General features: G+C 56.4%; 1 protein-coding gene across 1 annotated transcript; it reads left to right on the top strand.

Annotated features, from left to right (window-relative positions):
* The first annotated feature begins 4,426 nt into the window (after positions 1 to 4,426).
* LOC115893545 (proline-rich protein 36-like) lies at positions 4,427 to 15,936 on the top strand. The gene is given in 5 exon segments (XM_030917752.1): positions 4,427 to 4,606; positions 9,658 to 9,780; positions 14,649 to 15,070; positions 15,290 to 15,333; positions 15,336 to 15,936. Coding segments are annotated over 5 exon segments (981 nt in total). The 3' UTR covers positions 15,548 to 15,936.
* The last annotated feature ends 280 nt before the right edge of the window (positions 15,937 to 16,216 follow it).

Raw genomic sequence — 16,216 nt, forward strand, 5'->3', positions numbered from 1 at the left:
AAAGACTGACCTTGTCACAAAATGGCAAAGATCTTGGCTGAATTGTGTCCATGTTCAAGTGCCCTGTGGAAGGAGTTTAGGAGCCAGAAACTGGGACAATGCTGAATACTGCATGGAGCCTCTTTCAGAGGGGCCTTAATCCCATTCGCGTGAGAGGAGGCCTTCCTCACCGCTTACTCCCCTCCCAAAGGCCTGGCCTGTTACATTTAATTGCATGAATTTTGGATGGGACGCATTCACACCAAAGCATCATCCTCCTGAGCACCTCTCTGAAGCCACCTTGGGGCCTACGCTCCCCCGGTGGGGTTGTGGGGGGAGATACCACACCATGTTCCCTGGAGCTGACCCCGATGAATGTGGGCTCACTGGCATTGCCACTGCATACCCCCAGAGGCATCAGACGCTGCTTGTCTCTGCTGTCTTTGAAAGGTGTGCGTGGAGTCGCAGGCCTGAACTGCATGAGATCCAGATGGAAACCTCACCAGGCACGAACTAACGGATGCCCAGGCCGGAATGACCCTCCTCCTCCTCACCCTGGCAGCAGAGACCCACGTTGGCCATCGAGAAAGAACCGACCCCCAGCGAGAAGCGACAGGGAACATTCAGAATCTCCTGTCTGCCCCTATCTGGACCGAAAGATGAGGAATGACTTTGTCGTTTTTGTCACTGTAACCGAACCTTGGAGAATCACCTCCCAAAGCGTGCATTCTGTGAGCCGTTTAAAAAATTATATGCACACAGACTCTAAAGGAAAAACCAGGCACAAACCGCTCATATTCCATGAACTTTCCTTCCGCATAAGCCGCCACGTGTCGCTTGGCAAAACCCTGGGCCTGGCAGTGGGGTTAGCCTTTCCCACTCAGGCCACTTTTCTGCCAGCGTCGGCGCCCCTGAGCTGCTTTCCATAGCGCGGCGTCAGGAACGTCACTCTTCACTGTTGAATTCAACGTGGGCATCTTTAATGGCTCAGTGATTTCTTTAAAAAAATCAAAATTCCACGCAGAGGCCTTGGTTCCAGAGCTCCCTTTCCAGGCTGCAGCTGCGCCGCGCTGGCCACCAGGTGACACTGTTGCATAGCGAAAGGAAAGCGGCTCCGCGCCGGAGACCCAGGCCGGGCTGCGCGGAAACTGGAGGGTCAGCCGGATGGAGGGAGCTGCAGGAGGGGCGGCGTGCTTTCTGGGGGTGCAACTCGGTGTTCCCTGGAGGGATAAAGCTCTCCTTTGGCAGGTGCCTGGGGGTGCTCTTTAAAGCAGGGAGCCCAGGAAAGACCCAGCTCTCTTCCCGTGAGCTCATCCCTGGTATTCAGTGTAAAGGACCAGCAGCCTGGTCTCTCAAATGGCCCTCCAAGGCCTCCTTGTCCCCCCTGAAGCACATGGGCAGACCACAGGGGTCTGAGTACACTGTGGCTGTCCCTTCCCTCCAATGCTGGGCGACCCGGGTGGGTGGCCACCGCCTGACCTGGACCTCCTGGCCGCCAGCCTGTATGCCCTGGGTGCAGAGGCAGGCGAGCCTGGCCTGGTCTGAACAGTCTTATGAGGATTCTATGGGCCCATGTGCTCCCACCTGCCCCTGAAGGGCGCAATGGAAGCATCTGGACACGCACTGGGTGCTCTAGTGGCCTGGGACAGCCTTTCCCTGCCGGGCTCCTTGCTCTGTGTTAACCCTGAAACCCGGGCGTCTGAGCTGGGGAAACGAGGGGCTCCAGACAACATCCAGCTTGGATGCTAGAATCCTCTTCTGCTCGGAGAATCCAGTCAACTCAAGGATTTGGGCTTTCCCATGACCAAAGAAAAGAAGTCAGTGAATGAAAAATGATTTTCTGCCACCACCAGGGAGCAGACTTCCTGTCCATACGCCTGTCCCTGGCTGGCACCATAGCGCCCATCTGTTTCTGTGTGTCCAGAGGCCTGTGGAGCCCAGATGGGCCTGGGGATGATTTCAGCCTCCATGGAGGCTGCCCGTCGCCCTGCTTCTCTCCCAGTGTGGGCCAGGCTCACCTGAATGCTGAGGGCACGGGCGAGTGGTCTTTACCTAAAAGAGCCAGAGACGCCCTCTGGGCACTGGACCCTGGGTCACTTATTTCTTCCCTGCAGGCTGAGCTCATTAGTTCAAGAGCCCACTGGCACCAAACTCAGATTTTCATACGTTCAATTGTTTTTAAAAATAGCCCCTAATGAGCAGACTTTCAGCCATTTAGAGTCTGCCTGCTGCACGGATTCTGCAAAACCTCACCTGGAAGCTGTTTGCTATTCATCATCCCCGCTGTCTATCTGTCTGTGTCTCCATCTCTGCCTCTGTTTTTGTCTCTGTCTCCGTCTCTGTCTCCACTTCTGTTCCCCCTCTCTCTTGCTCTCTCTCCCTTCTTTCTCTGTCTCTTGCTCTCTCTCTCTCTTCCTTCGTTCCCCCTCTCTCTCCCTTTCTCTGCCCCCACCCCTACCACCCTGTCTCTCTCATCTGTATGATGGGGAATGAAGGACTCAGCAATGGCCGCCCGTGTGGCGGTGGAAGCTCAGTTCCCCGAGCCTCTACTTGAGGGGACTCTGAAGGGTTTCATGTCACGTCAGCTTGTGATACGCACAAGCCGACTGCAGCAGACACAGCTGGGCCCTGCGTGCACATCTTCGCCCACCCAGAGGTCACCTGTGCACACCAGCATGGAGTCCAGCCCATGGGGAAGGCTGGAGTCAGGGAAGGCAATCTGTACAAATGAAAGAGAAATAACTCAGATGACACCACGGCGTCCCCTGCAGTCTTGCAGAGGGTCCCCAGCAGCCGTTCCTGCACTGAGGCCTCCTTGGCCTCCTCCTCCCTCTTCCCTGCACTTCCCCGAATCGCACCCCTCCCCGTGAGCTTTGCCCTCCAGCCTTTGGCTTGGGGTCTGTTTTTGAGGAAACACAAACTAAGATAACAGCCCTGAGATTCCAGGGCTCCCTGTGACCGCAGCAGGGCCTGGGTTATCCGGCGGACACAGCTGTCCACAGACAGGCCTGAGGCTGGGCAAGGGATAGGGGGATGTGGTCTGCGTGCACCCCTGTTCCCGTTCCTGTCCCCTTCTGCCTTGAGGAGCTCATGACTGCTCCATGGTCACGTTCCTCCTGCGTCAGGAGCCCCCTGGAACCTGCGGCCCTTCGGGTCTGGTGTGCCCTGTGGGGCCGAGCCTCATGCCACTTGGTGTCACGTACTCAAGCATTTATTTTCCCACAGAAATTTAGGAGAAAGCAGAGATTGTTTATAATCAATGGAAGAAGCGTTCCTCGGTGGATGGAGAAGGCCTGGCTGTGCTCCAAGGCCCTGGGCCCTGCAAGCTTGTGTCCTGGGACTTCCTGAAGCTCCCTGTGGACCATGAGCCTGCTGGGCCACCTGGAGCACAGGGGCCCTCCGGGGGCAGCGCGGGCACCGTGGGCCGGGCCCACGAGAGAGCTTTCTTCACCTGGGCCTCCCCGAGGGCTGACGGCCCCTTAGGTCCCCAAGGAAATGTGTTCCAACCACAGAATGAGGTGCCGCTGGGGCACATCCTTCCTTGAGCAGGACAGCCAGTCATGGTGCCCTCTCTGAGTGGCCTGGGCATCTGGGTAGAGGAGTGCCAGGACATGCCTGGGCAGCACCCTTTGGGATGCCACTGGCTCTATTCCCAGCTGCCTGCTGTATCTCTTTCCAGGGTTGATGGGTGTGAGGGTTCCTGCGCGCTGGACCAGCAGGGCACCCTGCAAGATGGTGCAGCCTCGAGGCAGCGCCAGGAGGTGACGGCTCCCCCACACAGGCTCCAGAACATCAGGGATGCGCAGTAAAGACAACCTCATTCTAATCTTCTGTCTGTTTGGATAGAGATGAACATGGTCCAGATCTCAGCCTCCTGGCAGATGCCAGACACCACAGTGATTTGCTCCAATAAGCTGACTGCCCCAGAGCGGTGGCTGCTGGAGTCCCAATCCAACTACATTATTGTCATTCCTACACCCAGGCGTGGGCGATCTGTGCTGTTAGACCAGGGGCTGCAAAGGGTGGAACGGAAGCCTCTGGACCCCCAGTCCTTGGCATAGGGTGGTTCCTGGGAGTCAGGAAGAGGTGCCACTTTTCACGTGCCTGTCAGGACTGACAGCTGCAGGACCCCCCTCCCTGCTTCTTGCCGTGGGTCCATGCAGCCAACACAGAGGTTTGCGGTCACTGAGGACATTTGTGCAGACACTTTGTCCAGTGCCCGAGGGGACAGCTGCAGGCCAGCTGTAGAATCCATGCAAGGTCTGCCCTGAGCGGTTGGCGTTGAGATCCAGGCAGTCATCTGCTCTCCACACACTTCCACTCTGACTTGGGGGGGTGGGGGGCTGCGGTGTCCTTCACCCCCCTGGGTCAGCGTCCCCAGGCCCTGGATGATTCAGGCACAGTTATACCAGTAAAAGACCACTGCTGTCTGGGGAAGGCCAGAAGCATGCGTGACGCCCACTCAGATGCTGCCCTGGCAGCAGCCTTGTTCAGGGTCCAGGTCTCCTGCACATCCGAGACGCTGAGCAGGGCTGGCCGCCAAGTGGGGCTGGCTGCTGTGCTCACCTGCCTTCTGCTGCTGGGGGCCGGGGGACTGTGCTTCTTCGCATTTAGTGGTGGAAGGAAAGTACTTATGCTACAAAAGCTAAACACATGAAGTGTTTTTCCCCCAAAGAAACAAGGGTGCTAGCAGGAAAGATGATCCGCTGCCAGAAGACCAAATAAAATAGCAAACCTTCTCTACAGGTGCCCAAGATGCCCTTGATAAAACCCAAAAGCCACTCATGGCAAAACCCAATGCCAGAGATGGGAGGAAACTGCTCAAATGTGAGGAATCGTGTCTCTCAGGAGCCAGTGGTGAGCATGACGTTAACATACGAAATGCAAACCACCGTCACTCAAATGAGAACTAACGGGGTCCACGTCACCCCCATCATTCATTCTGGTTCTAGCCACGGCAGGAGGATCACAGAATAACACAAGCCACATAGGGACATTGCAGCCTGGCCAGGCGTGGTGGCTCATGCCTGGAATCTCAGCACTTTGAGAGGCCGAGGTGGGTGGATCACCTGAGGTCAGGAGTTCAAGACCTGCCTGGCCAATATGGTGAAACACCATCTGTACCAAAAATAGAAAATTATCTGGCTGTGGTGGTGGGTGCCTGTAATCCCAGCTACTCAGGAGGCTGAGGCAGGAGAATCACTTGAACCCGGGAGGAGGAGGTTGCAGTGAGATGAGACAGCACCACTGCATTCCAGCCTGGGCGACAGAGTGAGACTCCAAAAAGAAAGAAAGAAAGAGAGACAGAGAGAGAGAGAGAAAGAAAGAAAGAAAGAGGAGAAGGAAAGAAGGAAGGAAGGAAGAAAGAGAAAGAAAGAAAGGGAAAGAAAGGAAAAAAGAAAGAAAGAAAGAAAAGAAAGGAAGAAAGAAAGACAGACAGACAGAAAGAAAGAAAGAAAGTTAGTTGCAGTCTGCCTGAGTGGGGTGTCCTGCTGGCGAGGTGGGTGCTGCTGGGGTCTGGGCTTGCTGCTGACAAATGCCTTGAGAAAGGTTTGAATAGAGCTGGGCACAGGGGCTCACACGGTAATCCCAGCACTTTGAGAGGCTGAGGCAGGCAAATCACTTGAGGTCAGGAATTCAAGACCAGCCTGGCCAATATAGTGAAACACCCGTTTCTACTAAAGATACAAAAAAAAAAAAAAAAAAAATTAGCTGGACATGGTGGCATATGCCTGTACTCACAGCTTCTTGAGAGGCTGAGGCAGGAGAATTGCTTGAATCTGGGAGGCAGAGCTTGCAGTGAGCTGAGACTGCACCACTGCACTCCAGCCTGGGTGACAGAGCGAGACTCCATCTCAAAACAAAACAAAACAAAACAAAACACAGAAAAGTTTGAATGTTCTCCAGCCATTTGAGTGGTCCAGTCTGCCCAGGTATGAGAGATTTTCAGGGTGCAGGGCTTTCAGTGCTAAACATCATTTGAAAAAAGCAGTCTCCAGGAGTGAGTGGGTCACCCTAGCAGCTGTGACTGGTGCCGCCCTTCCCTGCCCCTCACCAGCCCTGAAGGAATTTCCCCTGATTTTTGTTTTTCTTTGCATTTGTATGACGGCTCCTAACTTTCTTGCATGCACATCAGTCATCAGTATTTCCTTTAAGATATAAATCTTCTGTGTGTATTATTTGCCTATATTTCTTTTCTTTTTTTGAGATGGAGTCTCACTGTGTTGCCCAGGCTAGAGTGCAGTGGTGCCATCTCGGCTCTCTGCAGCCTCCACCTCCCGGGTTCAAATGATTCTCCTGTCTCAGCCTCCAAAGTAGCTGGGATTACAGGTGCCTGCCACCACCCTTGGCTAAATTTTTGTAATTTTAGTAGAGACCAGATTTCATCATGTTGGCCAGGCTGGTCTTGAACTCCTCACCTCGTGATCCACCCGCCTCGGCCTCCTGAAGTGCTGGGATTCCAGGCATGAGTCATGGCGCCCAGTCCATAGTTCTACAAGGATTTTGTCTTCATCTTTTAAGTTCAGAATGTAAACACCCTGTGGCTCTTCCGTCTCGTTTTGGGCCTTACTCTGAATTGTGCCCTGTCACCACAAGGTGTATGAACAAGGATGCTGGTGCTGCCTTCAGTGTCACGGAAGCAACAGAACGATGCCAAACCCACGACATGAAATGCTGAGATCTCCATCAGCAGGTGACCGCCCAGTTCATGACGATCCAACATGACTGTGGAAGCTGATGGAAAAAATGAGGTACATATATATATTGATGTTACAACCGTCCCATGTTAGAAATAAGAAAGAAATTGGCCAGGCACGGTGGCTCACGCCTGTAATCCCAGCACTTTGGGAGGCCAAGGCAGGCAGATCACAGGGTCAGGAGTTCGAGACCAGCCTGGCCAACATGGTGAAACCCCATCTCTATTAAAAACACAAAAATTAGCTGGGCGTGGTGGCGGGCACTTGTACTCCCAGCTACTCGGGAGGCTGAGGCAGGAGAATTGCTTGAACCCAGGAGGCAGAGGTTTCACTGAGCCAAGATCGCGCCACTGCACTCTAGCCTGGGTGACAGAGCGGGACTCTGTTTCAAAAAAATAAAAGAAAAAGAAATAAGAAAGAAATCTGCATATCTATGAGCCCAAGCACAGACAGTGGGTGAAACAGACACTGAGATATGTTCACGCTGACAGCGGAAGGATCGGGACGAGAAAGGGCTGGGGGAAGTTTTTCACTTTTAATTTTTGTACCCCTCTATTGTTTATCTGGTAAGAATGGTCGGGTATTCCTTTTATAATTAAAGGAAGTAATCCATTGAAGAAAATAAAATAAAGAACATTGAAAAGGATGCATATCTATTGTGGGCCTTTCTTTTAGGTAAAAATCATGTCTAGAAAAATGAAACCCAAAATTTCTAACCATACTTTTTTTAAGGAAAGAAGTTGGTAAAGATAAAAACATCAGTTAGGCCGGGCGCGGTGGCTCACGCCTGTAATCCCAGCACTTTGGGAGGCCGGGGCAGGTGGATCACAAGGTTGGGAGATTGAGACCATCCTGGCTAACACAGTGAAACCCTGTCTCTACTGTCTCTACTAAAAATACAAAAAATTAGCTGGGCGTGGTGGCGGGCGCCTATAATCCCAGCAATTCAGGAGGCTGAGGCAGGAGGATGGTATGAACCTGGGAGGCAGAGGTTGCAGTGAGCCAAGATCGCGCCACTGCACTCCAGCCTGGGTGACAGAGGGAGACTCCGTCTCAAAACAACACCACCACCAACAACACACCAAAAACATAAGTTAAAGAAATAGAAAAGAAAGAAGAGCTAAACACTTCACAAACGGAGAGCAGGTGTCTGGTGTGTGATGCGTTCCAGCCGAGTGTAGTCAGGAAAAGGAAGTAGCGTGGTCTGCGGGGCAGGGGCCTGTGCGTGTGGCTGCAGCAGCCCCTTCCCGCCAGATGAGGACATTGTTCATGGGTGGACTGGCAGCCAGGACCAAAACAACACCCACAAAACCTGGTAGTCCCACTTAACGTTCTCGTGGAGCAGCGGCTGAAGGATGGAATAACCAGAAGCAATTAGACAAAGTAGGGTTCAGATCCACAGGCAAGGAATTAGCTCACTTTGTTTAATGATGAAATGTGGAGAGACTGGAAGGACACTTTTGCTCTGTTTGGGAAGCCGTGAGGCCGAGGGGGCTGTCCCCTTCCTGGGTCCTACAGGGAGCCCATCTTCTACCAACCGATCCCAGGTTCGACTGGGGTCTCTGGCTTTTGTTCAGAGTGCAGCAGGTTCACCAGGGTCTCTGGCTTTTGTTCAGAGCACAGCAGGAGGCCCCTGACGTGCCCATGAAGGGGAGAGATGGGAGGTGGACCGTGTTCTCGGTGACCACTGTCTCTGCTGTGTGATGAGGGGTTGTCTTGGGGAGGAAAGAATGCAGGTGACCAGCCAAGCTGCAGAAACACAGCTTAGAACAGGTCACAATCATGGTAGCAAACACTGGGGTGGGGAAGTTGGCCCTGACGTCTCCGAGGGGAAAGGAACAAGGCCCATCACAGGCAGGAGGTGCCCCTGAGGAAAAGCAAGCCTCTGATGTGACTCCTGGCTTCTCACAATGGTGCCGCGGCCCCAGAGATCAGAAGGGGAAAGGCGGTGGGTCAAATCAGAGGTTGCATCAGACATGTGCCAAGATCAGACGCCTGTGACACTGCCAGGAGGTATGCAGGACACAGCCCATGATGAGACTGTGCCATTTAGGCACAGTTAGGGACTGCAGGGTCATATTTAAAATTTCTGGTACACAGATGTTGTGTAAAGAGTGGGAGAGAGGGAGATCGGGAGAGAGTGGAAGGAGAGGAGAATAAGGGAGAGGAAGGGGGAGGAGGAGAGGGGAGAAAGAGGAAGAGGGAGAGAAGGAGAAGAGAGAAGGCCTCTAGGAGCCTCGGAGCTGATGGATGAGGAGAAGCTGCGAAGTCTGCACAGGGGACAGCTGGGAGGGTAGGGGCAGCAGCTGAGAGGAGACAGGGCGTTAAGATGGACAGGGTGAGCTGTGCGGGTTGCCATGGGCGCAGAGGGACGATGAGGGCAGAACAGTGCCTTCGGGGGGCGTGGGTGACCACCAAGACGTGTGTCAGGCAAGAGACCCTACCCGGCTTAGAAACTGAATGTCAGCCTGTGAATGTCTCATGGGTACCGATAAACACACTCCCCACAGCCTGTCCCACTCCCCACAACCCTGTCCCACTCCCCACAGCCCTGTCCCACTCCCCACAGCCTGTCCCACTCCCAACAACCCTGTCCCACTCCCCACAGCCCTGCCCCACTCCCCACAGCCCTGACGCACTCCCCACAGCCCTGACCCACTCCCCACAGCCTGTCCCACTCTCCACAGCCTGTCCCACTCCCCACAGCCTGTCCCACTCCCAACAACCCTGTCCCACTCCCCACAGCCCTGCCCCACTCCCCACAGCCCTGACGCACTCCCCACAGCCCTGACCCACTCCCCACAGCCTGTCCCACTCTCCACAGCCTGTCCCACTCCCCACAGCCTGTCCCGCTGCCCACAGCCCTGTCCCACTCCCCACAGCCCTGTCCCACTCCCCACAGCCTGTCCCACTCCCCACAGCCTGTCCCACTCCCCACTGCCCTGTCCCACTCTCCACAGCCCTGTCCCACTCCCCACAGCCTGTCCCACTCCCCACAGCCCTGACGCACTCCCCACAGCCTGTCCCACTCCCCACAGCCTGTCCCACTCCCCACAACCCTGACGCACTCCCCACAGCCCATGGCATCTGGCTGTATATGGAAGTGAGGAAGCCGCTGTCTCCCCCCATAGAACGTTGTTGCTCCCAGTCAGGGCTCAACCCCTGTGGGGCAGGGCTCAGAGGCTCCTGGTTCAGAGACCAGGGCCCTTGTCACTTGCAGTGTGAACAGCAGGGTACTTTGCCCCTGAGTCCCACAGCAGGGGTGGGGACCTTGTCATGGTGGGCCCAGGTGACAACACAGGGCCAGCGATTCTTCACCCGGCAGCAAACACGGCGGCAGACGGCAAACATTGCAGCCCTTGGCAAACAAAAAGCACGCAGCAAACAGTGTGGCCAGTACAGAGACCCTCCCCTCCCCGGGGACTAGGCAGTGCAAGGTCATCCCCCGGGATGGCCTGCACCCACCGGGCTGCCTGTGTAACCAGCCACAGAACTCACTCAGCATTGGCACCCACAGCCGGGACAGGCAGGGTGCTGGGCCCGTGGTTTCCTGCGTCTGCCGACACCACCCAAGGCTGCCAGGCCATAACATGAAGTCAGCTGTGCCAGGAAATCCTGAGCCTCGCCCACACCTGGCCCCAGGCCGTCCCTGCTTGCCAAGGGCTTGTGGGACCTCGCAGGCCTGCAGGCAGGGGGGTGGGCGCTGGGTTGGGGTCCGAGTGTGCCCCTGCTCCCTGCCCTAGGGCATAGCCGGCAGGTGGGGACAGGGAAAAAGGAAGGAGCGGGATTCCCGCTTGGCTGTGGCTGTCTTACCCCACGGCATCCAGGCTCCAACTCACTTTACCACTCTGCGGGTTCATTTTCATTCTTAAAACCTTCATCTAAAGACCTTTGCTTCCTGTAACCCAGGCCTGGGTTTTCCCAAAAGTCGTGGGGACCTGACCCGGCACGTGCTGCTCGGTGCAGGGACCTCACAGCCTGTTCTATGGGAGCCGGACAGGAAAGGCTCCACGGGCAAACTCACTCTCCGTGACAATCCGGAGGTTTCTTCTGCAGCCACAAGAAGGAGCTGGGGGAGCTCCTGAGGCCAGGAAGAGAACAGTCCTAATCCCGTCCTTTCCCTCCTCAGCAGTGACCCCACGGTCCTGCCCCAACCCACCCTTCAAAGAAGGAAGGACACCTGCCTGCCCCTGCTGCCTCACACCCCGAAGCATGGTGAGCCTGGGGGACCCTCAGCACAGTCCTTTTGTAATGAAGAAAAACAAACTATTGTAAAATAGCAGCAAACAAGCTAATGACCAAACAAATCCAAGCTGGGGAAAACACCTGTTCAATACAATGACACAATATGCTCTCCTCAAAACCCAGGAAGCTTTAAAATGAAGAAGACACCAAACCTCACAAAATGGGGCAAACTACAATGATGACCGCATGTGTGAAAAATGGTCAGTGGTAGAATTGAAAGAAATGCAAGGGAAATAAAAGATAAGAGGCCTTTTCCCAGCAAAGTGGCAACGCCACAGCAGCCTCGCAGTCAGCCTGGCGGGATGAGAATCCTGGGCAGTGCTGGTTTGCAGGGAGCGGTCCACTTTTCTGGAAGCAGCCCAGCAAAGTGCCCCAAGAGCCATAAATTATTCCTGTGTTTGCAGCCACAGCCCCGAATGCAGGTCTAGCCACAGAAGCGCTGGAGAGCGGAGGCTGAGAATGGCGCTGATTGAAGAGTTCTCACAGGAAACACAAGGCACAGCCTCCACGTGGCTCGAGGCCGTGAGAACCCTTGATTCAAACCATTGCACGTGGTGAGGAAGACGCGGGTCAGCCGCCCTGGCTGCATGATGATGATGCTGTCAGGGAAAGCGTCGGTGCCTATGTGGGAAAATAGGGGAACGAGAAACAAACCCAAATCACGGTGGCTCTCGGCTCTGCTGGGCCGGAGGCCGTGGCTCATCTTTTCACCATGAACATGGGTCATTTTCATTTTTAAATGTTTCTAAGGAGACCATACAGAACCAAAAATTCTGAATAACCCTGTCTTCGTGTCTTCCATAAGGCAGACTTTTCATTTCTGTCACCTTTCTGGCAGGGCTGGATACAGAGTCTGCGGGCCTGCGATGGAGGCGCCACCGTCTCACCAGGAGTCCACGGCCCTCAGTCTCTGTGCTCCCTGAACCTAAGGTGAGGAAGCCATGCCTTGTGGTTGACGAGGGCTGCTGGGGCACCTGCCATCTCATCTGCATCCTGGAAGGCAGGAAGGAGCACAGAGGAAAACACACGCCTGCTCTGGCCAGCTCAGTGTGCACCTTCCAGAAACAGGTAAACAGGAAATTACCCTGTGAAGCCGCCATTCCAGTCCTAGGTCTATCCCCAAAAGAAATCAAAGCAGAGACTCCAACACTTGCACAGCCCTTGCCACGGCCCGGATGTAGTTAGTGCCTCTGTTCCCAGCAAAACTCTTGTTGAAACGGGACCCCCAGGGTGGCAGCGCAGGGAGATGGGGCCTGAGGGGAGGGAGACGTGCGGGGCGTGGGAGTGACTCCCTGGGGAGTGCCTGGTGCTGGGAGTGATTCTCCTCTTGTGATACGGGGTGAGTTCCCATGGGAATAGATTTGTTCCCATGAGTGGGGCTTGTTCTGAAGCCAACACATCCCTGAGCTTTATCTCTCTTCCCGTGTCTGCTTCCCCTTTGACCTCCTCCAGCAGAAGCAGAAAGGCCATATGCCATTGAACTTCTCAGCTGACAGAACCGTGAGCTTTATGAATTACCCCATCTCAGAGGTTGTTTTATGGCCACACAGAATGAACTCAGACCCCCATGCTCATAGCCGTGCAGTCACAATGGCCCAAAGGTGGAAACAGCCAGCAGGTGAGGGGATGTGAAACGGGGCAGACACACACATCGGGGTCTTACCGAGCCTGGAAAAGGAGTGTGCTCTGACACAAGCAGCAACACACCAACCTTCACACCCTCGTGCCCAGTGAAGCCAGCCACTCACAATAGGACCAATGCGGTGACCCCACAGAGGGAAGGCCCCCAGAGGAGTCAGAGTCAAGAGAAGGATGACCGAATGGTGGTCAGCAGGGCCCGGGAGAGGGGCCGATGGGAGTGAGTGATTAGTCAGGACGGAGCTCCAGTTTTGCCAGATGAAAAGGTGCTGGAGCTACATGGTGGTGACAGCGGCACAGCCATGGGCATGTTCTCACTGCCACGGAACTATGCACTTCCCATGGCGACGATGGGAAATCTCATGTACCCGCATTTGACTACAGAGAGGAAGGAAGGAATGGAGGGGGGAGGGAGGAGGGAGGGAAGGAGGGAGGAGGAAGGGAGAGAGGGAGGGAGGGAGGGAGCAGAGAAGGAAGGAAGGAAGGAAGGAAGGAAGGAAGGAAGGAAGGAAGGAAGGAAGGGAAGGAGGAAGGGAGGGAAGGAGGAAGGGAGGGAAGGAAGTAGGAAGGAAGCGAGGGAAGAAGGAAGGGCGAAAAGGATAGAGGGAGGAAGGAGGGAAGGAGGGAGAGAGGGAGGGAGCAGAGAAGGAAGGGAGGGAGGGAGGAGAGAAGCAAGTAAAGAAGAAAGGAAGGAATGGGGGGGAGGAAGGGAGCGGGGAGGGAGCGGGGGAGAGAGGGAAGAAGGAAAGAAGGAAGAAAGGAAGGAGGGAAGGAAGGAAGGAAGGAAAGAAGGAAGGACCAGCCCGTTAGGCTGACGGACTGACTACCCCCAGTCCTCCAATGCTGCCCACGGCAGGCATGAGGCGGTGGCTGACGGGGAGTGAGTCTGGAAGTGACCCTTGTCGGAGCAGCCTCCTTGGTCCTGTGGTTCAGGACCGGGTGGAAGTCACTGGTGGCCATTGGTGTCTCTGGCCGGGGTTCCTCAGAGGGGCCAGCGAGGGGACAGAGGATGGAGTGTGGAGGGTGGAGGGCTCCTTCTCCGGACCAGAGCGATGGGCTCGGGAGCCATTCTGTGCCTGTCTTTGCTACTGGACTGAGGAGCTGGATGGCACGTTGGGAGCAGTGGGAGCAGCTGAGGAGTTTGGTCCCGGAGGGAAGAGGCTGAACGTGCATGTCTGCAGTCACCATGGAGGGCAGAGCTAGAGGGAGCAGCAGGGTGTCCCAGGGAGAAGACGCCAGGGCTAGAATTAGAGGAACATCAAGGCTGATGCTTAGAGGCATCCAATACACGGGGCCTGCCTGATGGGCTGCTCTCAGGTGGGATTTGGGGGTGGGAGAGGGATCAGTGCCCAAAGGACCACGGGGCCTGTGGCCTGTATTCCCAGTCAGGTGACGACGCCATTCAGAAACCAGATCTCATGGGGTTGCCCGGATGCTGAGTCTCAGGCCAGGTCTGCAGTGAGTGCGGTGCCCCAGGCCTGGAACACTCTGGTGCCATCGGGACCCAATGCTGGTGCACCCAGGGGCTCTGGGTCTGAAACAGAGGTCAGAGGTCATCGACATGTGGAGGAGGCCCCTGGAGTGTGGGAGACAGAAACTCCAGGTGTCAGGCTTGGCGGGAGGCTTTGCAGGACTGAGCAGGTGGGGAGGAAGGGCAGGGATTGTGGCTGCCGGAGAAGAGAGGACACTGGGGGTGGCTCGGCCTGACGAGGCTGCTTGAAGGAGACACCCTTGGAAACTGACAGGGCTGTAGGCACTCCTGGGAGCAGGAGGAGGGTGGCCTGTCCTGGGTAGACCAGGCTCTCTGGGCTGTGTGGCCCCAGCTCCCTGAGCCCAGAGGGAGGTGAGGGTAAGAAGGCCTGGACCAGGCAGGACGCAGTCCCCAGGGCCCCTGCTGGGAAGAGGTCAGAAGCTCCCATGGACCCAGAAGGCAACTGAGGACGGAGCCGCTCTCTGCCTCTTCAGGGAAGACCAAGGAGGCCATGGCAGCAAGGGGACAGGGCAGAGGGGAAGGCCGGCAGGTGGATGTTGGCAGCTGCAGATTCCCATCCAGTATCCTGGAGGAGGAAACCCAGGGCTGCGTCCTAGGAGGCCCAGGCAGCCTGGTCAGCCTGGAGGCTGAGAGCGGGCCCGGGAGATCTGGGGAGGACATCAGTATCCCCACAAAGAGCAGCAGGGCCTCAGACGCCGGCAGCCGCAGCCTTGAGAGCCACCACAGCAGCCCATTGGTCTGGGGGGTCAAAGGTGGAGGCTGTCAGAGGGGCAGTGCAGGGGCTGCTGGGTGAAGTTCCCTGTAGTGGGAGCACCCATCCTGCTGTGACTCTGCCCTCCTGGACCCCCTGCCGTCCTAGACCCTCCTGGACCCTCTGCCCTCCTGGACCCCCTGCCCTCCTGGACCCCCTGCCCTCCTGGACCCCCTGCCCTCCTGGACCCCCTGCCGTCCTAGACCCTCCTGGACCCTCTGCCCTCCTGGACCCCCTGCCCTCCTGGACCCTCTGCCCTCCTGGACCCCCTGCCGTCCTAGACCCTCTGTCCTCCTGGACCTCCTGCCCTCCTGGACCCCCTGCCCTCCTGGACCCCCTGCCCTCCTGGACCCTCTGCCCTCCTGGACCCCCTGCCGTCCTAGACCCTCTGTCCTCCTGGACCTCCTGCCCTCCTGGACCCTCTGCCCTCCTGGACCCCCTGCCCTCCTGGACCCTCTGCCCTCCTGGACCCCCTGCCCTCCTGGACCCCGTCTGTGGCCCCTGCTCCTCTCCTTCCCTGACACACGACTGGGGCCCCGATCTGTAGCTGGGGTCTGAGCACTTGGGGCCCTGTGGGCCTCTTGGTATCCAGGGACAATCACAGGTTCCCGTGCCCACGCCCAGCCTCTGCTTCCAGAACACACCACAGGGTCCCAGCATCCTGATGACTCCACTGTCCCCGCGATGGTTTTCAGGGATGGAGAAGTTTCCCTGTGCTCCGCAGGAACCCTGCAGCAGGGCTGACGGCCTGTGTACCCCACCACTTGCCCAGGGGCCCCAGACCCTCCCCCATCTCCACCGCCAACCCGGGCCCAGGCCGTGAGCTGCTGTCCCCAGATGGGGCCGCCCCTGGCTGGCCTGGCTCACTCCGTGTCACAGATATTCCCACAGAGACCCCAGCGAGACCTGCAGAACATTACAGCAAAATGAAGGAGAGCCAGAGGAAGAGGCAGATGTGCTGGCCTGTAAACAGTCTGATTTCCAATGTAAACCAGATTCAGGCCACGACATCAGGTAAACATCTGCATCACAGCCCTGGGCCCCACCGCCCGGGAGGCCCCGGGGTCCACACGGCCGACTCTGGGACCCGTCACAGTGACCGCTGAGACATTTCGTAATTAGGCAGAATTGATCCTTGCATTCCTTCCCTAAATCCCACATCTCTGCAATTTCACTTCTTCTCAAAAATGAAAACATTTGGCAATTAGCTGATCCAAGTGAAAAAGGTAGAGAATGTGCTCTCAACTGGAAAATGCCAATTAAGGAAGCAGCTCTGACTTCCCACCCGCCCTGGCTAAGCTGGGAGCTTATCTTCCCGGAGAGGAATCTGCTGGGATAAGGGGGCTTGGGAAACACCGAGGGCAGGGCTGCCTCCTCAGCTTCCTCTGAGAACGGATCAGCCACGGCCTCGCA

Source organism: Rhinopithecus roxellana, chromosome 15 (genome assembly GCF_007565055.1).
Source record: "Rhinopithecus roxellana isolate Shanxi Qingling chromosome 15, ASM756505v1, whole genome shotgun sequence".
Lineage (NCBI taxonomy): Eukaryota > Metazoa > Chordata > Mammalia > Primates > Cercopithecidae > Rhinopithecus > Rhinopithecus roxellana.